The sequence below is a fragment of the Ostrea edulis genome, chromosome 9 (genome assembly GCF_947568905.1).
Source record: "Ostrea edulis chromosome 9, xbOstEdul1.1, whole genome shotgun sequence".
In the NCBI taxonomy this organism is placed as follows: domain Eukaryota; kingdom Metazoa; phylum Mollusca; class Bivalvia; order Ostreida; family Ostreidae; genus Ostrea; species Ostrea edulis.
Genome location: NC_079172.1, coordinates 13,848,467 through 13,876,032, shown reverse-complemented (window position 1 = coordinate 13,876,032; position 27,566 = coordinate 13,848,467). Strand labels below are relative to the sequence as shown.

The window sequence follows — 27,566 nt, the reverse complement described above, 5'->3', positions numbered from 1 at the left end:
ATACGAACCCTATTCACTGAAATCGTCGTCTTGCGGGCGCTTAACTTTAAATTCAAATCTCGTTTTTGACCGATATTTCGCGTGAGGAGATGAATGGAAATGGCGACTAGACGGTCGTTGCTTCAAAACGAATCGTCTTCTCCTTCTCATAGCAATGATCCTGGGAGAGATTTGTTTGAAGCTTGTAGAAACGGAGATCTAAACAAAGTAAAGAAACTAGTGAATCATCACAATGTGAACGCCAAAGATACGGCAGGAAGAAAGTCGTCGCCTCTACATTTTGCAGCTGGTATGACGTCAATTTCATTTTGTTTTGGTTTGGGTTTTGCCAAGAAGTTGAGGGTTCTGAATATATTTCTGTAGATTAACAAAAACTGTAAAGAACTATTGTGTGTGTTAGTTCTTGAAATGTCGTTTTCAAAAATATACATGTTACATGTATACAATAATACATTTACACGTGCAAAGCTGTACTAACTATACCGAAAACTAGGCCTGTAGATATTACATAAAGCATGTGTTCAACTGTTCGTTTGAATCCTCAATGTAAACCTTGCAGGTTGTAAATAAAGATAATTCAAGCAAAGGTTTAAATATGAGGAAAGTCTTGATATTTCTGAGTTCTGACACTAATATTCCTTTGTTGCAGTTTACCATATAAAATACAGTAGCATTAATACCATAATTACATTACGGTATTTACATACACCATAGGCATATTAGACTAGTTGACAGTTAAAATATAGTTTAAACATTCTAGAACGTGTTTTGTGTCCATTTCCTCAGCATATTTAATACTAGGAGAATTATTAATGTAAGGGGGAAACAAAAGTTGCAACTTACAACTTTGGAAGATAGTGTCATAATTAATTTGATATTAATGTAATTTTTGACACATGTTGTTATGACTCTGGGCATTTTAGAGTACTGTAATAAATAGAGAAATACTGTTAGGAATTCTGTCTTATGTTTTAGCAGTCTCTGATTAACCAATGAATACATGATAAATTATTACCTCAAGATGAACAAATTTTTAAAGATCTATATCTGACGTTACAACATACTGCTCTGTTTACATCAAAAAGTTGAAGTTAAAGTATTCATATCATGCTCTAAGGGCAAAATGTGAACAAGGATGTTTCAATTAATTCAATTAAATGTTTTCAAAATGTGTAAATCATTAGTACAATAAAGTAACAAACCTTTGCTCACTTTTGCATACATTATGTAATGAAAATACTTCTAGCTGTTTACAGTAAAACTGGAAGGTTGTTTAGCCTGCTGTGCATATATGAGAAAGTACAGTTTATAAATTCCATTCCAGATGTGATGGGATGGATTTTTAAAAAAAAAAATTCATATGCTGTTAAAAAGAAAATTTTCCCTTAATATGTCTTTATTCTGGATTATACTCGTATATAATGTACTTAGTGTTAAATCTACAACAAACTAGCATGGTGCTGCACCATGCCCTTTTTGACTGGCACCATGCCTTTTTTAACTGCGCCATGTTCTTTTTTTCTCTATAAATTTTTTAAAAATATCCGTTAATATAAACAATTGTTCTTTATCTCTCAAGGCTGATTGAAAAGTTTAAAATCAAGGCAGCAGGTATTAACTTTTAAAGAGGCTAAATGATCATTCTATTATTATCATAGTATGATACAATGAAGTGCCCCGAAATTGTCTTGCCGCGACGAAAAGTGCCCTTTTGAACATGATATGTGTGCCCTCTCTAGATCCAAGATTTAGCACTAATACTCCATTCTTTGTTTCTTTATTTTATAACATGTGCAAGATCATAGATGGAGACCGATTGCTATATGTATTTGAAAAACTGTAGTTTTAAAGTAAAGTTGGTAATTTAGTTATTCCAATGTTTAAATTAAGAGTTCACAGTTGCAAAGCAGAAACAAACCATTTTAATTGTGGCAATTGCTGTCATCAGATGGGCTTATTTTCTGTACAATTTACACAAATAACTGTCAGAAATAATAACATGACTTTGTTTGAATTTTAGTTTTTTGTCAGTAAAAACTGATCATCCAAAACACAAATTTTTAGATTAATGATGCGTAAAACATTGATTCACACACACACAAACAACAAGAGGCCACAATTTTTCAGGAGAAAAGAATGATAATAGAATTATACTTTAATAATTTTACGGAGTACTTACCAGATAGTACTGGATCAGAAAATTTTCTGGGTAACAGATTGTTAAATATTAACCACTTGGACATCCCTAAATGTTAAATTACTATTCTCATACCAATACTAGAAAACTATATTCAAATATATATTAATGGAATGTTGAAATCATAATTTTGTCGTGAATACTCATACACAGCTCTCTGCTCTTGATTCAAAGGAATACTTGTCTAGTAAAACATGGTTACAATGAACACACTTAAATGATGAATTGGTGCTTACAGCGAAGTGATTTCCATTCCCTGTAGTTTTAAAACATATTATGAACTTAGTAAATGTTAGTGGATACAACAAATTATGCTTATAGGAAATTGAAATCGTTTGCCAAACACTTTACTATAAGTATGTTTCACTGTAAGTGGTTTGATAAAATAGATTTTCCCAATGTTCTACTATACAGATTAATGTACTCTCAGTGTCACTACCCATATCTTTGCAGTTGCTAACTTTCAATGATCTAAATTTGTCATATAGGTTTTGGAAGGAAGGATGTTGTAGAACATTTACTGGAGTGTGGGGCCAGTGTTCATGCCAAAGATGATGGGGGTCTGATTCCCCTCCACAACGCCTGTTCATTTGGGCATGCTGAGGTCGTTCAGCTTCTGCTGAGGAGTGGTGCAGATGCCAATGCTCGTGACAATTGGAATTACACCCCTCTGCATGAGGCTGCCATAAAGGGAAAAATTGATGTCTGTATTGGTAAGTGTGTTGGGACTTAATACATGTAATTAAAAAAAAAATAAGTGTTTTTGAAATCTGTTTTATTCCCACTGGTCATTTTGATAATTTTACTAGTGGAAAAGTAAAATATACTTTCACCTTTTATGATTAAAAGGAAATTTTGGCAGTCAGTTATTTGGAAACGATGACAAGTTTGCATCAAAGTATCAAATCTATGTATCAAATGATTCCTGTTATATAATCTATATTGTTATTGACACGTTAGAGACACATATATAGTGGGGCCTCACAGTCTATGCGAAAGTTTTTTGGACCACACAGAACATTCGGTTCTGTGTAATCAATGAACACACTGGACCAAACTAAATTATGTCAAACCGGAAAACCTAATGTAAAAAAGTGAAACACGTGAAAATGCAAAACCAAGGAAATCTTATTTATTATTCTAGTAATATAATACCAGGGATCCCTCCCGTATAATACTTTAGACGATCCATGTGGTTTTAATCATGCGTCAAAATAGTAAAGCTCAAAACCGGACACTGAGACATCGGACATTCTGGTCCGGTGTAAAAAATGATGCATCTGACCTGAGGCACTGCACATCGGTCAGGTCCGACGGTCCGATGGTCTTTCTCATAGACTCACTGGCCTCAGTAATCCAGAAGCCATTAATCTGGACACTTACCTCTTAAACAATTTTTTTGGGGGGAGGGGGTGGGGGCACATTTTTGCTAGTGTTTTTGCATCATTAATCATGTTTAATTGGGAAAATTGTATTCCCGAGAGGATCTGGGTTAGAATAGGTCCTCAGTACCCCTTGCTTGTTGTAAGAGGCGAATAATGGGGCGGTCCTTCTGATGAAACCGCTAGACCTGAGGCCCCGTGTCGCAGCAGGTGTGGTACAATAAAGATTTCTCCCTGCTCAAAGGCCATAAGCGCTGAGCATAGTCCTAAATTTTGCAGACCTTCACCGGTAATGATGACGTCTCCATACGAGTGAAAAATTCTCAAGAGGAACGTTGAACAATATACCGCTAACCAATCTGGTCATCCAGATTTTACTACAAAACATTAAAATTGCATTGAATCATTAATCTGGATGGTACTAGTTTTGGATGGTCGATCCAGAACAACTTTAGCAAGGTAAAAAATCGCAAAGAAAACCTATTAAGCAGAGCTGTTTATTTGTGCGGATTGTACTAAAATATGTGATTCAGTTATCCAGATTCTTCATTCATACTGATGACTTTGGTAGGAACCAAAGTGTCCAGATTAACGAGGCTCCACTGTACACTACATATATTAACCTGAATAATTTTGAATTCAATGTATTTATAATTTATATTAATATGGATATTAAAATGTGTATTATAAGTAGAGAAGATTTGATCAGGGTTAGTGCCAATGACTCTCTCCACATGGACATGTTGCATTATTGCAGTTAATGATTAACAGGAAAAGGAAATGAGGGTTGCTTGTTAATTCAGATAAGGAAGGAAGGGGAGGTTTATTGTTTATCTGGACAATGTCAATGAGGAAGCACATATTGTGAACTGTTGATTGTTGGGAACACAACACATGGTTGATCTCATGATGATACAGCAATAATAACCATGTCTGAGAAAATGGAGTCAGCTATGCTCTCGCATTCATTTTTGGTCTGGGGCCAGGACTGTTGAAGTTGGAAAATTAACATTTTGCTGAAAATTGAGAAATTATGATCAATACAGAATCAGCATTTTATTATCCCTCACTGGGAGAGGGAACATAGTAAGGCCCCAAAAAGAATGTTTGTTTCCAAAACTGTCGACCTTGATTTTTTCTTACCAAATTTATGGGGGGGAGGATCATTTCCAAATTAGAATTTGTACTGTGATTAACGTTCAAAGAATGCAGTCATTATAGTGAGAAGTCGTGATTATATCATTTGATAACGATTACTTTCATAGATGTATATTTATGGTCAGTAGCAGAAGCTGGACCTCAATTTTAAAGGTAATATCCTAAAAACCCATGACTATCACTTCTAAATGTCGAACAGTTGGAGAAGGAGCAATCAGTTATGTTTACGTCTTAGGTTTGACGTGGCAATGGCACAAGTGGGGCTCAAACTCGCTCCTAATGGTTATGAAGCAAACACTAAACCACTGCAAGGATGCTGCACCTGTGGTGCAGGGTCAGATCTTATCTTTTAAGTCCTATTAATTTTGGAGGTCAAAGGTCAAGGTTACAATAGGACTTCGTAGAAAAATTATTATTTGCTAGATTGCTTTAAAATAATACTTCACAGGTAGCTCTTTCATCAAGAGAGGGAGAACCCTGATTGATTTTGGGGTTAAAAGATCAAGGTCACTATGGAACTTCATAGGAATAAAAACATTACTTAGAATATTTTAAACTGTCAAATTATAAGTCTTTTGTAACTTATGGTTCAAAATTCTAGTGAATTTCTTCAGACTAATTTTTTTGTGCAACACTCTTGTTGTTTCTTCAATCACAAGTTCCCTTTGTTAATTTAGTTGAAGACTTTTCTCAGAATCACAAATACTTTGTTACTCACACAGAATGCCTATATGGTTAAGATTTTAAATATTCTGTTGTCAATTTTCTCGTGGTAGTATTTTTTTTGTACATGGTTCTCCTACTCTTTTGAGTTTGTGTGTTTCAATATTAATGCTAGTATATTGATTTACAAATTTTTAATAATCAAATTGAAAATACATGTACAGTTGTACATACACTTTTTCTTTGGAAAAAATGTTGTTGGTTTTTTTTTTTTATTTCTTTACTATTTTATTTTATTTATTTATTTATTGGAAATTTGGAGTGGATCTGTTGAACTGCATCATTTACAAAGAATCAAGACACAGAATAATTGTCTAGATATAATTGTCTATGAGTGTGTGATGCAGCTATTCTTTACATAGGAAATTGTTTTATTTACAATTCAATGTTATCCTGATTTATGGTGGTTCCTCAGGGTAAATGTGGGGGTGTAAGTTTTCTTCCAGGTAAGTGTTACCTATATATGCTCAATCAGGTATGATCAGGCAGACAGGGCTCTCTCCTGGGGCCCTCAGATTTTCTATGGCACATGGCAGCTGAGTTGTTTTTTCCTGGCTAATTGTGATGTAGATTTCTTTACACAAGATCATGTAATGTAAACAATGATTGGTTTATATAAGGTCTTGAGTAGTATGGGGTCTTGAGTAGTTTTACAATCCTCTGGAGAAATCACATGACACATGACTTTGCCCCAGAGACCACAGTTCTTGTTGAATTACACATCTGCTGCCTAAGACTAATGTTATCTGTGATCAAGTTCATAATCAATAGGAATTTTTACACACAAAAATATGTTTCATTTGGAGGAATTTTTACATGGTATGAAAGATTTATACGAAGGAAGTATATTTTAATGTGTGCCTACTTTCAGTGAGATTTTTTGTTGGATTACATTGTGTTGACAAGGATTAGTAAATGGTACAGTGTGGTTTCCTTTCAAGTGTCGGACTCTGGAGATAAATTATATGGATTTTGGGGACTGATCCTTGTTGACAGACTGTTGTGTTTTTTGATGTTATGTGGAAAACAGAACTATGCATAGAATAAGACTACAAGAGCGTCCTGACACCCAGGGCAGCATCCTGGAGGTTAGTTTGTCCGAGATCTCCTATATCCATCCAGTCAATGTTAATAGTACTGTTACTTCTACAGTTTTATTGCAACACTGTGCTGACCCCAACATCCGTAACACTGATGGCAAAACGGCATTGGACCTGGCTGACCCCTCCGCTAAAGCTGTTCTAACTGGTGAGTACAGGAATGGTCATTTGTCATACGTATGTGACCAGTGGTGTCCTGTGATGTAGAGTGCTTCTGTGTTTCTATAGTACATCTGTTAAGTTAAATACAATATGTGAATATGTATATAATGTGATGCACAAATGAGGAATGCAATAATCTAAAGCAAGAAGTGTTTTTATTAAAGAAAATAAATGTTTTAGCAATAGTAAAGTCTTTCATGCAAAATTTATAAAAGGGGTGAATGAAAATGTTGGTTTCATAATAAAAACTGGCTCTTAGGTCAGATTAACACCTACAAAGATGAGCCATTTAATCAGGAGCTCAATCAAATGGATTAAATTTTATGAGCATGTAAATCTAGATGACTCATTCACAGGTTTCAGGAAACTTCTTTTTATAGTGCCAAAATGTCTTTCATTGTACTTCTCTGGAAAGTGACACCCCATTTATTCCTTAATACCTTGGCTGCTTTCACTACACCATGGAGGTAAATGGTTGTAGATTATGTAGTGATTGTCCTTAATTGATCAATAACAATGTCAGCTCTAATCTCTCTTGACCATTGTTTATTTGGCCCCCCTGAGGGTAGCACTTGTCATGAGGTTAAACTCATGATGTTATCATCACACATGGGGTGTAGGAATGACTCCCAGCCCCAGAATCTGACACTCACAAACCTAGGATTTATAGCCTTGTCAGTCAAAGGCCTGGTCAGGTACAAGATTTTGTCATCACAAAGCATGAACACAGCAAATTATCACCTTAGTGATATACAAAGAACTCTTAAAAATTATATCTGTTCTTATGAAGGTATTATGAATCTGTCAATTTCATTGACATGTCTTAAAAAAAAAGAAAGAATGAGAGGTCAGAGTTCAATGAAAATATAATCTTTCATTTAAAAAAAAATCTGTTTTCCTATTCAGAGTTCCAAAACAAATTCAATTGCTTATTTATTGTGTAACTAGAAGTTTGAATTCCCTTAGTAAATCACATGCATTTTCTTTAAATAATTGTAATGTTGTATACATTTGCTGTTTATTTGTCACTATCTACATGTGCACTGATTTATTGGTGAATGGGTGTGTTTACAGGAGAGTACAAGAAGGATGAACTTTTGGAAGCTGCCCGCAGCGGAAATGAGGACAAGTTGATGTCTCTGCTGACCCCCCTCAATGTCAACTGCCATGCCAGTGATGGACGAAAGGTAGACTTTTTACTGTATTGTTTAGTCAAGGGGGAGGAGTAGTTGTTCCCCAGTTATAGAATCAGAATCAGAAATATTAAAATGTCACATACCAATACAATACCAACATACAATTCATATATATATGATATATAAAACAATGTTCCAATATTAAAAGCATTGGTATCCAGCCATATTGACTTATGAGACACAATCATTGAAGTACATATCATAACACTACTGTCATATAAAAGATCAACAGAAATAAACTGATCCACTATGTCATATACATGTACATATAATAATAAATAATATTAAATAGATATAGAAAGGAGCTGTTTCTCAGTTTATCTCCTCTATTTTGAATTTGATACCAATCTTAAGGTGTATTTACAGGTAATTGAATGTAGTTCATTGATTCACCTGGTTTTGACACAACAGAATGAATCAACATTGGCAGCAAGTTGAAGCTGTCAGTACATGTGTAGATAATAATGGGGTCCCTTCTGTTGTTTAGCCTTTTTGAGTAATCAATGTTGACTTAGCTGAACTGTCACTCCCAGGCTTTTTATTTCACATGGGTGATATAGAGTAGTCTAGCTGGACTGGACTTGACAGTTATTAGTAATTATTGTAAACATCAGACATCTGTCCACAAATTCATTCAAACTGTCAAATGTCACCTATCCATCAATCAAAAAAAAAAACCACCCAAACAAAACACAAATCATATCAAAGCTACACAGGAAGGAAACATGATATATTCCCATAGGTGAAAATACTTCCCAATTGCTTAATACATTAGTGACTGGATTGTAATTTTAGCCAGAGACTAAATTAAAGCATTTTGAGGAATATAAGTTAAGCAGGGTAGTCTTATTGTTCATATATCTTCTTCACAGGCCCACAAATTACAATTTTTCTTCAAAATTGTTACGTAAACCTAATTTTTGGCCTCTGCTTATTTGAAAGAGGTAAGCTTTGACCAAATTGAAAGTCAGAAGGAGTCCAATTATACCTTAATGCGCTCTGCTTTGGCTTTCTCCCTATTTCTTTGTATGGAACATTTTTCCCAATTTCAAGCAAATGTCGCTATTTTTCCCAATTGAAAAGGCCCAGGCCCTTGAAATCAAGACCTTAAAAAAAACCTGGATCAAGAATTTAATGTGGATTTCTGTAGTTTAGGGAATATATTCAACAGGAGTGTGATTTTTCCTCTTTTCAGAGGAAATCCTCTGATTTGCTAAATTTTCGAAAAAATGAAACACTGGATTTGATCTTAAGTGGCAGAAAATGATATTTTTCCAGGTAGGGTGAGGTGTTTTCTTCCCTTTTTGACCAGTTTTCCTCTGATTTCAGTCACATCCCTGATTCAAGGATATGTGTGTCCATTATAATGTATTTGAAAAGCTTCATGAAATGTTATATTACACTATGCACTTATTCTGAGATGGCTGAATTTTCTGTTGACAGTCTACACCACTACACCTCGCTGCTGGATATAATAGAACGCGTATCGTACAGCTGCTGCTACAACATGGAGCTGATGTTCATGCCAAAGACAAGGGGTATAACTCTTACATTATTCGGTATTGAATGGGGAAAAAATTTCTTATCTTTTAAATGCAACTGTTTTATGGTCTGCATTTTGATTGGCTAATGCACTGAAGTAAAGAGTGTACACAAGTCACAATATTTTTGATTATGACATTATGGAGGAATACTTTTTTTAAAAAATGTCACCTATCCATCAATCCAAAAAAAACACACCACCCAAACAAAACACAAATCATATCAAAGCTACACAGGAAGGAAACATGATATATTCCCATAGGTGAAAATACTTCCCAATTGCTTAATACATTAGTGACTGGATTGTAATTTTAGCCATCAAATTTAAACATTTTGTTAATTACAAATATTAAACAAAATAAGTAAAAGATGTCGAGAAAAATACAGAGAGCTGCATTAGAATGAGAATTTATGATATCTGGTGTAACAGTCACAAATAGAGATTTACTGGAAACAGGTTAGTGGAGCCAATAAAACAATTGTTTGCAGTCTTCACGAAAACATTTAAAACTTGCTGGCCAGTCGGACCAGTGAACTGTCTGAATTTACTGGCCCACAGTGAAATTTACTGGCCCCCTAAATTTTCATATGTTTATCACATACATTATGGAATGCATTGTAAAATTGTACAATTAATTTACTGAAACTATGGTTTTAACTCGTATTCATATCCACCCTAAGACATCCTTTTTGTCGATACAAGAAAAACAACACCGTACACAGTATTTTCTCTCTCTTTCTTCACCCGCAAACAAGAAGACTACAAATTCACGTATTTTTCACAAACATGAAACAGCCCGAGTGCACCTTAGGAAGTAGCCTTCTCCACTAACATCAAATGTAAATGATTGATAAATTCTATAATCTATAGAAATTGCATACAATCTGGGATAACTGCAGTTGTCAAAGTTCATTTTAATTGGATAATGCAATAAAGCAGCAATTACCGGTGTGCAGTGCAATACAGAACGCGGCCATTTTTGTTGTTTCAACAAGTTGTTTGTTTATTCACTTGATCAACGTACAAGTTATCTTGACATTTACAAGTATAGTTGTCGTTTTTTACAAAATAAGCAAACCACAATGTCCAAACACTTACTCTGTGTGCTATTTTTTGATTTATTTTTATTTTGATGGTAAATTTAAGCAAATAAGACGTTTAGAATATCTTAATCCAACATTATATTTAATGTGACTTACAAAAAGTCTACAAGCCCATCGGACTTCCTGATTTTTAATTTTCACTGACCCGACCGTAAAATTCACTGGCCTCGGTCTTCGGATCACTGAGTTTTCGTGAAGACTGTGGTTGAGACTGCTACACTGGTATTAATGGCCTCAAGTATGAAGACTGGGATTAATTATTCTGTGATTTATAAATTTGTGAAATATCACAGGTAGCATGATTTGTCTTTTCACTTCAGCTGTTTATTTTATCGTTTTAGGGGACTTGTTCCACTTCATAATGCTTGTTCATACGGACATTTCGAAGTTACTGAAATGTTGCTTAAGGTACAGTGTATGTTTTGTTCTCTATTTAAGCCTGATATAAAAATCTAATTTCAACTTTGTTACTTGCATTGTTGATTCGTAACAATATATCAATCATTTGTTAATCTGCAGGCGGGTGCCAGTGTGAATGCTATGGATCTGTGGCAGTTCACTCCCCTACACGAGGCAGCTTCTAAATCCCGAGTAGAAGTTTGCTCACTGCTGCTGGCACATGGTGCTGACCCTACCCTTGTGAACTGTCATTCAAAAAGTGCTATCGATGTGGCTCCCACGAGAGAGCTACAGGAAAGACTTCAGCAGGAGTTCAAAGGTCACTCCCTCCTGGAGGGCTGTAGACAAGCTGATGTAGCACGAGTAAAGAAGTACTTAGAAGTTGTCAACTTCAAACACCCATACTCTGGAGATACTGCATTGGTTGGTGTATTTAATTAACTGTGATGTAATTTAAGTATCTAATTAACTGTATGATGTAATTTAAGTATCTAATTAACTGTATGATGTAATTTAAGTATCTAATTAACTGTATGATGTAATTGAAGTTTTTTGGGGCCCATTAAAGACAATTTTGTCCTGTTTTACATTTTTCAAAAGCTATTATTTGCTACTTTAGAGAAAGTTTTGATTTAAATTCATAATTGAGGATGAAGGCAAAATTAAAACCAGCTAAAAAAATTCCAGCATAGTGATTCTAAACAGAAATGAGGTCATTGTTTGTTTATTTTGTAGCACTGTGCAGCAGCCTCACCTTTCCCGAAGAGGAAGCAAGTTGTGGAAGCTCTGATCAGAAAGGGAGCAAACCTCAATGATAAAAACAAAGAGTGAGTGACTTTTCATACAAACAGCCTAACAGAATATTATATTACTGTTTAATAGTAATCAAGACTTGACTGTCCTGGTAACTTGTTGAAAATAAAATGTTTTAGATACTCCAAACATACTTTTTTACGCGCTGCACTTATTTCCTCTAAGTCCAAGGCCACATAAAACTCATATAATTTCATACCAGCAAACTTTAAAGTATGTTTACTAACTCAGCAAACTTACATACCAGCGGACCAAACCAAAAATGATGAGCATGAAATTATGACTCCTTGAAATGAAATATGTCTACAGTATCATATGGGATAACTGCTGATAATGCCCTGGATGTCTCCTAATAATATTTTTAAATTTTTAAATAAATTTTTATTGTAGGTATGTAACGGCTCTTCATATAGCTGCTGACAAAGCTCACTATGATGTGATGGATGTTCTGCTGAAGCATGGTGCCAAGGTAAACTTTCAAAAAGGGGTTTATACTAGATACTACTATTTGTATGTGTACAAAATTTTGAAACAGAAGCTTTCCACTGTGACCATAGACTTTGAATTTGTTGTTATACAGGTGAATGCTCTGGATGGCTTGGGACAAACTGCGCTACACCGGGTAGCTCAGCAGGGTAACATGCAGGCATGTCGACTGCTGATGTCATATGCAGTGGATTCATCAATTGTCTCACTACAAGGTTACACAGCTGCTCAACTAGCAACAGAAAACATCCAAAAAATGCTCAAAGGTAAACAAATAATGCATTCTATTCCATTTTTGAAAATTGGGGGGGGGGGGGGGGGGGGATGAATTTGGCTGCATGGATACCCTACTATATATGTACATATCTATTAGGGCATTTAAAGTTTAGTGCAATCAGTGCTGATGTATAATACTATATTGTGTAGTTGAAATTAGTGCTACTATGTTCTTCAATACCGGATAGATTATTTCATATCTTAAGTAAAACCATGTATTAACATACTCAGTTAAGCAACAAAGATGCTAAAATATGAAACCTTTTTTTGAATTAAACACACATAATCAGTTGGTAAATCTTAATGTTGAAAATCGGAAACGAGAAGTGATTATTATAAGCTGTGTGGATGCATGTTTTAACTGGCTTCTGATCTGCATAATTCTGCTGTGTTACAGAGGACCCTCCAGTGGGAGGTACAGATGTCGACATCCAGCTGTTAGAGGCAGCTAAAGCAGGTGATATGGAAGTTGTTAAGGTAAGTCACAGCTGGTTGCCTGTAGGTGTAATCAGAGTTTATCAAATTATTACCCCCCTCCAACAAACAAAGTTATAATCTTGCATTTTCATTAATTGCTCTGTCAAAAGGATGTGTTGATTCTTCAATGGGCACAAATTCACTATTTCCCACCATCCAATTTGCCCTTCAGGGAATATTAGTCCTGCTGAGAAAGTTCTAGTATTTATGTAGTGATAGTGGAGGGTTATATACTGATACAAACATATACAAGTACATGTTTGTAGCATCCCCTTTTGTGTGTTTGTAGAAGTTGATATCCCAGAACCCCCACTCTGTGAACTGTCGAGATCTGGACGGCCGTCACTCTACTCCCCTCCACTTTGCTGCTGGGTATAATAGGGTAGTGGTGGTGGAGTATCTACTTCAGCACGGAGCCGATGTCCATGCCAAGGATAAAGGGTAAGAACTTTTAATGTACATACATGTATACAAAGAAGATAAAACTTTTTAAGATACTAGAGTATTTTTCTTTGTCTTCAGCACTGAAGTATTGTGATCTTTATTGCAGGGGATTGGTTCCACTTCACAATGCCTGCAGTTATGGTCATTTTGAAGTCACAGAACTCTTGATCAAGGTATTGAAATAAGGAACAACTTGCTGAATCTTTATATGCTTGTCTCTATATGGAACACATTATGGTACAGCGATGTCTGTATGTCCATCTGCTCTTCTGTCCATCCGTTTGGAGTTTTCTGTTTCTATTTTCATTTCTCTGTCAAATATCAAGCTGAAACTTGCTGTGTAGCTTCTTTGTAGGTCATCCTAGATTATGTTGTAATTTTGATCCATTTCAACTGCTTTTGCAGGAGTTTTGCCCCTTTGTTTCAAAATTTATGTGAAGGGTTCATGATTTGTTTTATTCTTCAAGTGAGGACCTTCTTACTTTACAGAATGTTTAAATTGGTTTTGAAGATGTGCATGTAAAAACGATTTTGATTTTCTTTAATTTTGGAGATGTTGAACTCAGTTTGTTTTGAGGAAATTTTACAAAGTGAGTATATAGTTTGTCCACTCCTCTCACAGTTTTCTAGTGAAGGCCTTTTTAAACAACTTGAAGTGCAAGGTTTTTGATTCCCAACATTTTTCTTTCATGTTTGAAAGAATTACAGGTTGTTGAGCTTAATCAAATTAGGGAAAATATTGTACACACAAAGCTCTTGTTATTTACATGTACCTCCAGTAACATAGTTTTTAAGCTCAGACTTTTTATTCATATGATGCAGAAAAAACTATGTCACAGCTTGATGATGGCTGATATTACCTTCAGTTAAGATTTACAACTCAAGGTTTAAAAAAAAAAAAGCACCCTACTTAAGCTTGTGACAGGTGTATCATGTGCCATTTCCAGTACTCTTGTATTTTGCTTTAATTGTTGCCAAAGTTTTTTCACTGATGTATGATGTATTTGTTTTTCAGCATGGTGCTTGTGTTAATGTTGCTGATCTATGGAAGTTCACACCATTACATGAAGCAGCGGCCAAGGGGAAATTTGAAATCTGTAAATTATTGTTAAAAGTGAGTGATCCATATCATACCTAAAATCCTTTGCTATTCCAGATCCAAACTTCAAGAACTGATTTTCAGTTTTCATTATGTTGTATAACTGGTTACCAATATTATTTCTGTAGCACGGTGCTGACCCAAATAAGAAGAATCGGGATGGAAACACACCTTTAGATCTAGTCAAAGAGGGGGATCAGGATGTGGCAGACCTCCTCAGAGGTAAAAAGAAAAAGCTCTAAAGAGCTTATGAAATAATTGATTCATGTTTTGTACATGTAGTGAGGAAGATGTACAGGTATAAACATTATTTTCATTTCCAGGGGATGCTGCATTATTAGAGGCTGCCAAGAAGGGAAATCTGGCCCGGGTTCAGAAGTTAGCATCCCAGGAAAACATCAACTGTAGGGATACACAGGGCAGGAATTCCACTCCACTGCACTTAGCAGGTAGAAATGTGTTCATATTATATCTTAACACTTAGCTGGTAGAAATGTGTTCATATTATATCTTAACACTTAGCTGGTAGAAATGTGTTCATATTATATCTTAACACTTAGCTGGTAGAAATGTGTTCATATTATATCTTAACACTTAGCTGGTAGAAATGTGTTCATATTATATTTTAACGTAGTTCCACACTCGTGTGACGTCATAGGATTTTGCAAAGTCAATAATTTAATGATAGGAACATAAATTTTGTTGGCATCTTTTTCAATAGTTATTGTAAGAAATCTTGTTAGCCATAAAATATTTCAAACTTCTTAGTTATATTTGAATAGTCACTGATATGTTTCAAAATATTGAATCCAAGGACAATAACTCTGTTTTCATTCAATTATTTATCAAGTCCATAATCAGTCTTCGAAATTAGCCGGTAGTCCGATGCCCGAGGCGTGTAAAATAACAGTTGGGCGTGTAAAACGTTGAACTCCAAGCGCCCGTCGGGCCTGTGGAAAATAAATACCCCTCTTTTCAAAATCATATTATTTTATTCGAAATCGTTATTGTAAAAATACGTGTCTCACTCTGTGAAATCAAGTCATTATGTTACGTAATAAAAACATGAACTGATCCCGAAGAAACAGTCCCGACCTAAATTACGCACTTCCGATTACAGGGAACCAGATGTAATGTCAAAGTCGTTTACGCGTTTGTTCCTATGCCGTTTCCAAACAGAAAAACAAGATGAAAATATTAACAGATTGTCAATGACAAACCGATAGTATGAAAACTTCCCTGTAACATGAACTTCTTGAAATATGTCGAGGGTGCCAAACCGGGGAAAAGACAAAAAACGACCCCAACGTCAGAAGAGAAGAAAAACTCTAAACAGAACTATGAACTGAAAAGGGAAAGAAAATTTCAAAAGCAATGGTTGATAAATCGTTCCTGGTTGAGGTTTGACGATTCGCAAAATCAAGATAAGTTTTTTAATATGACTTCCAAATTCGGGCCTGTAGAATTGATGGTGGGCCTGTAAATTTTCCAACTTGCAGGCCCACTGGGCCTGTAAGTTAAAAAGTTAAGTGTGAAGACTGCATAATGCGATAGATTTCCTTTATTTTTGACAAACAGTTTACCAAGGTGATAAGGAATCATTATCTGTGTCTTTTCATGAAATTACATACAATTTTAATCCCGAGTGATTTAAATAGCTCAGCTGTATGGTGCCAGACTTCAGTTTTTGATGGGGGTATACATAATCTGGAAGCTATAGATTGAAATTATTAAGGAAAGGTATGGATTTTTCCCCATGAATAACTATAACAGATGTAACTCTACTAATATAAACAGAAAAAATGATATGTAAACCATGCTATAAGGAAAATGCGTCCACATTTGTTTGTTTTTAACATTTTGGGGAATAACGCTAATTCAATAATTTTCCACATATTATTCTAAACCTTGATGAACATATTGAAAATGACATGTGTTTTAGTTATTGACATGTTTCCCGATAAATAAATGCAATTCAAAAAACATTTTGTTGTTTTTATATTAAAATCACAACAAATAACTGTTTCCGATGAATTTCATAAAAATCTACATCGGGGTATATGACTTTAGTGGTGTATGTAATGAAAATTAATATGGAAAGCCTTACCTGTTTTGCCTTTTTTCAGTACTCTGAATGTTAATTTATTGATTCCAAACAAAAAAATGCTACCTAAACCCCAAAAATCCAGGACTAAGGACCTACCTTAACACTTAGCAGGTAGAAATGTGTTCATATTATATCTTAACACTTAGCTGGTAGGGTTTGGAAATGTGTTCATATTATATTTTAACAACACTTGCTTTAAACAGACTTTTTTTCCAAAATGGTAAAAATGAAAACTAAATTTCTGCTTTTGTAAGTAAATTAAATACAATGTACTGTATGAAATATAATTTCTTCCCCAAATTTCTCAATTAACTGTGAAACAGTTGAAAAAAAATTGTATAGAGTTATTTAGGGAGGGGTAATATATTTCAACTTTTAAACATCATAGAAAATTTACGAGTCCTGTATCTGTTTTAGTAATTTTATATTTGTACTTTAGTAAAACATCAAAGTTTGAATTATGCAATTTACAATGCCCCAAGATGTTCATTAATACCTTAACTTAAAAGCTTGGCATTTTATTTAACATTAAAAGCTACGCCGTCATTTGAAATTGGGTTTTCTGTTTTTGTGAAATCTCTATTGATATTCACTGAATAACCGATTCTTAAAGCCTTTGTTTATATCGAGCACAAGGTTGTCCAGATTTCTCTTAGGCAAGCCTGGACAAACTTGTGCTGGTGATGAAATTCATAAAAATAAATACCAAAAAAATCTGCAAAACCTATACAATTCTTCTACCTCATTTACCTGTATTGACCTTGTGTAGTAATTCTGTAGTTTTCAGGCTAAAGTTGACCATTTAAAACTGAGTTTTCTACCCTTATCTTCCAATATCCCAGGGGAAAAGTATTGTGCACTTACCAGAGATACATCAGTGTTTAATATTTACCAAAAAGTATAATAGATAAATCAATTTTTCTTTGAAAAGAGAGTTGGTAAAAAGGAACCACAAGCTACAGCTGAAGTGGGGAGGTCCTTTAATGAGATGTCCTCTATGACTCATTTAACAAATTGTCAAGCTATAGATGTGAAAGTGAAAGTACTTGTGTTAAATTTTACAGCTGGGTATAACAATGTTGAGGTGGCTGAGTTCCTATTAGAAAATGGTGCTGATGTAAATGCCCAAGACAAGGGAGGTCTCATTCCACTCCACAATGCCTCATCTTACGGAGTAAGTATAGAACCATATCCTTGTGTAACCAAATGATGAGAAGTATCATAGTGATACATCTTGGTATAAAGGATTTTAACTCTTTCCAATGTTTTCTTTGGCAGCATGTAGACATTGCAGCCCTTCTAATCAAATTCAATACCTGTGTGAATGCCGTAGACAGGTGGGGCTTTACGCCATTACATGAAGCGGCTCAGAAAGGCCGAACTCAACTCTGTTCCTTACTGGTAAGATATCAGATTAAATTTATATATGGACAGGGTGTTCTATGTATGATTTTGTTAATACAAGTCATTAACGCATGTGCCTTTTGGAAAGATGGGATTTGGGGCTTTTAATAATAAAGAAAGAAAAAATGATGAAAATAAAACCACGACTTTTGATCTAATGAGAAAGCTTACTAATTAAGGAACATGAATATAGTTCTTGTGTGTAGTCAAGAATCTTCAGTGTCAAATTGGTGTTCTGTGGAAGAACTGCTTTTGTCAACTAAAACACACATGCTACTTGCTTGGCATAATCCTAAACGTGAAAAATGACGACTGCATATCTGTCATCACAATTAAATAAGGAATTTCAATAGACATGTCCATAATAGAATAAACAAATGCTCTCCCAGGTAATTTGTGACATGTTGCAATTGCAAAGAAATGCTATATATAATCAATTATACACACCTGGCATAGGACATGACGTGCATTCACTGAAAATTATCAATAACATTGTATTTTAGTTAGCACATGGAGCTGATCCCACTATGAAAAATCAAGAAGGCCATACACCATTAGATTTAGCCACAGTAAGTATTTCATATTAGAGTCAATCTTTTCTTCAACTTTTCGTGCAATTTGATCTGAAAATTTTTTGCAAAACGAAAAATAAGAATTACAACTTTTCTCAGATTTCAGCACAAAATTTTCTAGTTCTAAAACCTGCAAGTATAGATGAAACTTTCAGGGGTGTTTTTTGTGTTACAGGCAGATGATGTGCATGCGTTACTACAAGATGCTATGCCACCAGTGGTACAGCCTCCCTCTCTCACTAAATCCAGTATTAATCTGGGTAATTCAAGTGATGCTAGCTCTAACAATAGTGTGACATTTAATGCATCAGACCTCGGGGTAGCTGCCGGGGCCTCGGGAACCTCAGCAGGAGCCTCAATGTCAATTACTGCGGAGGGATGCAACATGGAACGTACCATGGCAGAAGGGGAGCGCGGCATCGATAGCATGAGTGTATCAGCATTCCTAAACAGTGTAGGACTAGAACAACTTGTGTGTGTTTTTGAAAAGGAACAAATTTCAATGGACATTCTTGTAGAAATGGGACATGATGAATTAAAGGAGGTCGGAATTAATGCTTATGGACATAGACACAAAATTCTCAAAGGAATAGAAAAATTAGCGGCTAGCAAAGGTCAGATTCTAGTTGATTATTATTTTCATAAGAATTTAAAAGCCAATAAGGTGTATGTTGCGCCACATTTAGAGATATATACATGTAATATGTATTTGTTATCAAAGTAAAAGTTGTGATTTCAGCTTCGGCATCACTACCTGCAGTGCCCACACAAGGAACAGTGCTAGTCGATCTCGGGCCTGATGACCCAGAGTACATATCGGTAGAAGAACAGGTAAACATTTTATTTAACTTTTATGCCCCTGAAAACAGAAGATTGGTAGGGGATGCATAATTTTTATGCCCGTCATCAAACTGGACATATTATGTTATGTTATGGCACTTGTCCATCCATGCGTCTGTGTGTCGGTCCGATGTCATGTTTTCCAGACTTTTTTCCGTAATGGATGCATGTACAGTATTAAAATTTGGTCACAATACCTCTCTCAAGAAGTGTAAGATTTACTTTGCATTTCAGCAGGATTGGTGCAACTTTAAGGCTAGAAGTAGGTTAAACAGTTTTCCCAACTTTTCATTACAGATACAGGTATTGCTCTGAAATTTAGTCATAAATTTCCTCTCGTAGGAATTCAAAATCAGTTTGCATTTTAGCAGGATTGGTGCACCATAACATTCTTTAGGGCTAAAAGAAGGTCAAATAGTTTTCCAGATTTTTTATACCCCCCGCAACAAGTTGTGGGGGGGGGGGGGGGGTATACTGGAATCAGGCCGTCCGTCTGTAGACGCAATGGTTTCCGGACTCTAAAGCATTATCCTTTCCACCTACCGTCACCATATCATATATATGGACTACCCATGGGATGAAGATGTTCCCTATTGATTTTGGGGTCAAAAGGTCAAAGGTCAAGCGCACTGGACATCGAAGTAGCAATATGGTTTCCGGGCTCTAAAGCGTTATCCTTTCCACCTACAGTCACCATATTATACATATGGACTACCCATGGGATGAAGATGTTCCCTATCGATTTTGGGGTCAAAAGGTCAAAGGTCAAGCGCACTGGATATCGAAGTAGCAATATGGTTTCCGGGCTCTAAAGCGTTATCCTTTCCACCTACAGTCACCATATCTTACATATGGACTACCCATGGGATGAAGATGTTCCCTATCGATTTTGGGGTCAAAAGGTCAAAGGTCAAGCGCACTGGACATCGAAGTAGCAATATGGTTCGGTTTGTCATGCCATTTGTTTTTTACACTCAGAAAAGAGGTAGTTTATACCTATTACCAACACCCTTTGGGAGATTGGGGTAAGCGGGGGGTATTCTTAGTGAGCATTGCTCACAGTACCTCTTGTTTTTTCCTGATGGATACAGGTATTGCCCTGAAATGTAGTCACAATTTTTCTCTCAGAGAAACATATATTCAGTTTGCATTTCAGTGTTATTGGTGCTCTGTGACCTACTTTAGGGCTGTTAAATGGGTCAAATAGTTTCATGGATTTTTTCACATTATGGATAGATATTGCACTGAAATTTTGTCATCACTGTCAGATGGGCACATGATCAACCATTTGTGGTACTCTTGTTTGGGTCTAGTCTTTTTAGCTCACCTGAACCGAAGGTTCAAGTGAGCTATTCTGATCACATTTTGTCCGGCGTCCGTCTGTCTGTCTGTCTGTCTGTCCGTCTGTCTGTCTGTCTGTAAACTTTTCACATTTTCGACTTCTTCTCCAGAACCACTGGGCCAATTTCAACCTAACTTGGCCAAAAGCATCCTTGGGTGAAGGGCTTTCAAGTTTGTTCAAATGAAGGGCCATGTCCCTTTCAAAGGGGAGATAATCACAAAAATGCAAAAATAGGGTGGGGTCATTTAAAAATCTTCTTTTCAAGAACCACTTGGCCAGAAGAGCTGAAATTTACCTGAAAGCTTCCTGACATATTGCAGATTCAAGTTTGTGCAAATCATGGCCCCCGGTGGTAGGATGGGGCCACAAGGGGAGATCAAAGTTTTACATACAAATATATAGGGAAAAACTTTAAAAATCTTCTTCTCAAGAACCACTGCGCCAGAAAAGCTGAGATTTACATGAAAGCTTCCTGACATAATGCAGATTCAAGTTTGTTCAAATCATGGGCCCCTGGGGTTGGATGGGGCCACAATAGGGGATCAAAGTTTTACATACAAATATATAAGAAAAATCTTTAAAAATCTTCTTCTCAAGAACCACTAAGCCAGAAAAGCTGATTTTTACATGAAAACTCTCTGACATAGTGCAGATTCAAGTTTGTTCAAATCATGGCCCCCGGGGATAAGATGGGGCCCCAAGGGGGGATCAAAGTTTTACACACAAATATATAGGGAAAAACTTTAAAAATCTTCTTCTCAAGAACCACTAAGCCAGAAAAGCTGAGATTTACATGAAAGCTTCCTGACATAATGCGGATTCAAGTTTGTTCAAATCATGGGCCCCTGGGGTTGGATGGGGCCACAATAGGGGATCAAAGTTTTACATACAAATATATAAGAAAAATCTTTAAAAATCTTCTTCTCAAGAACCACTAAGCCAGAAAAGCTGATTTTTACATGAAAACTCTCTGACATAGTGCAGATTCAAGTTTGTTCAAATCATGGCCCCCGGGGATAAGATGGGGCCCCAAGGGGGGATCAAAGTTTTACACACAAATATATAGGGAAAAACTTTAAAAATCTTCTTCTCAAGAACCACTAAGCCAGAAAAGCTGAGATTTACATGAAAGCTTCCTGACATAATGCGGATTCAAGTTTGTTCAAATCATGGCCCCCGGGGTAGGATGGGTCCCCAATAGGGGATCAAAGTTTTACATGCAAATATATAGGAAAAATCTTTAAAAATCTTCTCAAGAACCACTAAGCCAGAAAAGCTGAATTTTACATGAAAACTTTCTGACATAGTGCAGATTCAAGTTTGTTCAAATCATGGCCCCCGGGGATAAGATGGGGCCACAAGGGGGGGGGGATCAAAGTTTTACACACAAATATATAGGGAAAAACTTTAAAAATCTTCTTCTCAAGAACCACTAAGCCAGAAAAGCTGAGATTTACATGAAAGCTTCCTGACATAGTGCAGATTCAAGTTTGTTCAAATCATGGCCCCGGGGATAAGATGGGTCCCCAAGGGGGGATCAAAGTTTTACACACAAATATATAGGGAAAAACTTTAAAAATCTTCTTCTCAAGAACCACTAAGCCAGAAAAGCTGAGATTTACATGAAAGCTTCCTGACATAATGCAGATTCAAGTTTGTTCAAATCATGGGCTCCGGGGGTTGGATGGGGCCACAATAGGGGATCAAAGTTTTACATACAAATTCATAGGAAAAATCTTCTTCTCAAGAACCACTAAGCCAGAAAAGCTGATTTTTACATGAAAACTTTCTGACATAGTGCAGATTCAAGTTTCTTCAAATCATGGGCTCCGGGGGGTAGGATAGGGCCACAAGTGGGGGGGGGGGGGGGGGGGGGGTCAAAGTTTTACATACAAATATAGAAAAAAGCTTTAAAAGAACCATTGGGCCAAAGAAGTTGACATTTACATGAAAGCTTTCTGACATAGTGTAGATTCAAGTTTGCAAAGGGTAGTTTGGGCCATAATAGGGACCAAGGTTTTACATGCAAATATATATGGAAAGTCTTCAGATATGGGCCAAGGTGACTCAGGTGAGCGATGTGGCCCATGGGCCTCTTGTTTGTTTCTCTTTTGCACTTTAACCTTGGCCATACTATTCAAGATGGAGACCTCATACTTGGTGAAATGAAAGGTGTTCATTGCATTGTGACTGTTTAATGTCAAGGTCAAAGAGGTGGATTTTAGTGTAGCATGATTGCTAGGATTAGATGCACAGCGATTATCAGCTGATGAGTGGCTTGTGTTCAGTACATGGCTATAATTAGTAAAGTGTGACAGAACAAGGTATTCAGGTGGTCAGGTTAATTACTAATAATTACTGAATTAAACTCAACATTATCTAAATTGTTTATACAGATGGAGTCCAAATACCTTAATGGTATTGAATTTCTTTTGACTGCTCAGTGATTGGTGAATTTGTTATATTGCCACTCCCACTTTATTGCTCTAATTTGTCTTGAACAAAAGTGATAATGTGTTGGTTGGGAACTACATGATTACAGTGGCAGATACTGTTGGCTGATTTGTTTATCACTTGATTGTTTTCAATGTATGCAGTGTTTATATATAAGAGAATGAAATAACAGTAGAGTAAGAAAATGGCCACCTCACAAAAAAAGAAAAACTTTGGAGTTGGACACAAAATAATGAATTTGTAACTGTAGGAGATAAGAGCTTTAAAACTTAAATCTGGAATAGCAAAGGATTTCAGGATTAAGCCTAGTACTTTAACCTTAATTTTCACAATGGTGTGTCACTTCCATCCAAGCTGTCAAGTTGAGCGATTTCCCCCCCCCCCCCCAAATGATGTAAAAGATTATCTGTTTAAGTGATTTACAACTGCTATATCATCAAATACAGCGATTTCTACCAAAATTCCCAGAGAAATTATTACAAACCAGAAAAGTTGGAAGAATTCGCAGAGAAATTATAACAAACAATGCAATTGGTTTGGATTTATATTTTGCTTTTGTACTCGGAATATAGATGTAAAACAAAGCTTTGAATATGGTCTTTAAATCCTATTTTGCATATTTTGAACTTTCAACTGTGTTTCAGATGCAGAGCACTCTTCGAGAACATAAAGACAACACTGGAGGTGTATTCAATAAATATACAATATCTAAGGTAAGTTTCTGATTGTAGATTTAAGAATGGTGCAGAATAATTCCCTTATGTTAGTTGTGTATGTTATCTTTAATCATTGCTCTCTTTTGTCCATCAGATACAAAAAATCAGCAACAAGCGTTTATGGGGTAAATATTGCCATCGGCGGAAAGAAGTATCAGAGGAAAATCACGGGCATGACAATGAACGGTTGTTGTTTCATGGATCACCATTCATCAATGCTATTGTGCATAAGGGGTTTGACGAGCGACACGCTTACATTGGGGGAATGTTTGGTGCTGGTAAATATAAAGTAATATGGATAGAAAATGTTTATTGTGTCCATTAAATTTGAAAGATTGAGAAAAAAAGCTCGGTTCTTTTTTTTGCAGGTATTTATTTTGCTGAGAACTCATCAAAGAGTAACCAATATGTTTATGGTATAGGAGGAGGAACGGGATGCCCCGCTCACAAAGACAGATCGTGTTACATATGTCACAGGTATTTATTAGGATCATTCATATACCAGTATGATTAAGATTAGATGTTAGACACACACACCCACACCCCACCCTGCATGCTCACTATCCTAACATCTCATGACATAGCAGTGTGGGTCATGTTCTGATGAGCCAAAGTAATGAATAATCATGAGACTGATGTAGTTAATCATAGCAGAGCTAACTTCAAAAGTCAAGAGAGTTTAAAACCTGTGTAGACATTTTGTTTGCATGATTATACAGTTGACTAATAAGATTTTTTAACAATATTTTGATAAAATCTTGCAAATGGTATTAAACACTGATTAAAAATGAAAATTTAGTTCTTGATTGACAATGCAGTTGAAGCTAGGTCCATTTGTACTCTGAAAGTCATGTATGTGTTTTTGTGTTGGCTTATGTAGAAGCACAGGTGTCAACTCAAGTGTATGTACATGTAGCAAGTAGCAAATGTTTGATGGGAAATCCCCTTCTTATCATTGCTCTGTCCCATCACTTTCTGTTCTCATCAGAAAAATTAGGCTTTCATAAACTTTCAGTCTTTCACAAATCCTCAGGGTGTTATTTACAATGAAGGAAAAGCTTGAAATTTCCAAACCAGTTCAAATTTCTTAAGGAGTGATTTCAATGGTTGTCAAAAAGATAGCTCTGATGTGACACCAAGGTGGGATGTTGTTAGAACCTTAAGTAGTGAACTAGGTGAGCGGATCAAGTAATCTAATTGTGATCAGATTGATTCAAATGGTTATATACAATGATTGCTTAGAGCATTTCCAGTGGTACCATTGTTGAATTACCTTTGGTGAACTTAATTACCATTCATACAATTGGAAGACACAATGCTCTGAACAGATTTTGCCATTTATTCCATTTGAAAATCAATGGCATGAATTAAATTTCCATACAATAGAAACATATCTAAGAGAGAAGGTTTTGCAGGTCTTATATGGCACAGTTGATATTTGAGGTCTTCAGCCCCAATTCTAAATTTCAAATGCCAATATTTGGATGAAATGACTAGAATTCCTGTAGACTAATATGAGATGACCATCCTCCATTATGCCCCGTTAACTTTGAGATGCAATTTACTGGTCAATACCATATACAGGAACAAAATTTTGTCACAAAGTGAGCAGGCTGTGTTGTGTATTTTAGCATCATGTTGGATGGACTGCAATATGTCCTTATCAATGCTGCCTTCATTCTAGAAAAAGTTCACCACCAGCAATTTTGTTTGTACCAATGCACATCAATAGCAATCATTTTTACCACCGTGTGGGTGGTAAAAATGATTGCCATTGATGTGCATTGATAGGTAGCATGTACCTACCCTTTTTTAATGTCTTGGCTTTTCTCATTTTAATTCCTTTTATTGTGCAATGTTAAGATTTTACTCAAACCACCGTAAAATGATAATAGAAATATGAAAGTAATATATTAGAGATTATTAGTTCTCAAGAAATAAATCGTACACAATGCTCTGCTTAATAGAAAATGTTGTGTAACTTTAACAGGCAGCTGATCCTGTGTCGAGTGACCCTAGGCAAGTCCTTCCTCCAGTTTAGTGCAATAAAGATGGCTCATGCCCCACCAGGACACCACTCCATTATAGGGCGACCCAGCAGTGGAGGACTGATGTTTCCAGAATATGTGGTGTACAGAGGAGAACAGGTATTGAAGGGTATTCTCAAAAGTGTTTGAAGAGACTTTTACATCATCTGTTCACAGCCAGTTTCCTGAACTCAATTGCAAACAGACTTTACAATGAAATATAATGTATTACTCTTCTAAAGATTATCCCCTTTCATCTGTGTACATTGTTATGTTGTACAGAAAATGTTACTACTTGTAAAGAGGGATTTTAAAACAATTGAATGGCTATAATGGGGGGGGGGGGGGGGGGGGGGGGGGGTATTTGTAGTGTTGGATGAGACAAGGTTTTTTATCACAACAAATACTGGTTTTCCTGGGGTCTATTTTATTCTGTCTTCCTTTTTTTCATTTTGCAGGCCTATCCAGAATATCTGATCACCTTCCAGATCTGTAAGCCGGAGTCACCAACCCCCACACCCAAGAAATCCTAGATGCCAAACAACTTGCAGAATTACCTGTCTACAAATTCAAGCAGGGTAACCCCATAATGCCTGCAACAGCTGCGAGACCCCGCATCAGAATGCAATAATTACTGATAGAGACAGTTGAATCTGAATATCACAGGGGGGGATTTTGTGTTGATGGCAAGCGTTGATAGCTTGCTGTACCAGACTTTTTTACACAGAATTTCTCTCTCACAACTGTGATAGCAACAAGATAATTATGAACGGAATACAACCACAGTGTGTTGCAACACATTGTAAATGATCTGAATATTTCAAGACACATAATTTATTCAGTCAGGGTAAAAATGTGTTATATGTGAATTGCAATTGTTAACTTTAAAGTCGAAGGTGTTATTTCAAAGTCTACGTCAAATCTTGCCTGGTTGTGAAAATGAATAAGCATTTGAAAACAGTTTTAAATTTGTGTGCTAGAAACGTTCTAGAAAAGATTTTTTCAAACCAATGTTTTGAGTGCCATACATTTATATTGTGAACAAACTATGCAACTATGCAGTAGTTTCATGTACAGCATAGTAGTTATAATCCCTTTTGAGAAGTGGATGACAAGAAGCAAACACAAATATTTACTCAATTCATAGTTTCTTTTATTTATTCAGATACAGAAATTTTAGTAATGTTAGGTTTACATTTAATTATGAATCATGAATCACAGGCTGTTTTTATGTATATATATTTTTAAATTTCTTTTAAATTACTGATGTCTAATATAAACCTACTGATTTTAAAAAATTTATCTGAAAAAAATTATTTTATTTATATCCAACAGGAATCTCATTGTGTGACTGCAAATACCAGTATTCCCTCCCCTGTTTTATATGATAAGACAGGCCCAGTACGTGAAGACTGTATATAATTCCTGTAGATTTGTAGATAATGTCTTGTGAATATTGATGTGTATGTAGTCTGTCAGGTCTCTGTAATTTGTGTCAGTGTAAATCAGAACTACATGTTCAAATAAAACCAAGATTAATTGTTCA

General features: G+C 35.8%; 1 protein-coding gene across 1 annotated transcript; it reads left to right on the top strand.

Annotated features, from left to right (window-relative positions):
• Positions 1-38: 38 nt before the first annotated feature.
• On the top strand, positions 39-27,566 carry LOC125658383 (poly [ADP-ribose] polymerase tankyrase-1-like). The gene is made up of 26 exons (XM_048889616.2): positions 39-289; positions 2,686-2,910; positions 6,613-6,708; positions 7,797-7,909; positions 9,362-9,456; positions 10,906-10,972; positions 11,084-11,386; positions 11,699-11,790; positions 12,167-12,245; positions 12,357-12,528; positions 12,936-13,015; positions 13,305-13,456; positions 13,566-13,632; positions 14,475-14,573; positions 14,687-14,780; positions 14,882-15,007; positions 17,730-17,839; positions 17,944-18,066; positions 18,573-18,638; positions 18,817-19,255; positions 19,381-19,472; positions 23,922-23,990; positions 24,088-24,271; positions 24,362-24,470; positions 25,984-26,140; positions 26,479-27,566. The coding sequence occupies exons 1-26, from the start codon at positions 94-96 to the stop codon at positions 26,551-26,553; spliced, it is 3,480 nt and encodes a 1,159-aa protein (XP_048745573.1). The 5' UTR covers positions 39-93; the 3' UTR covers positions 26,554-27,566.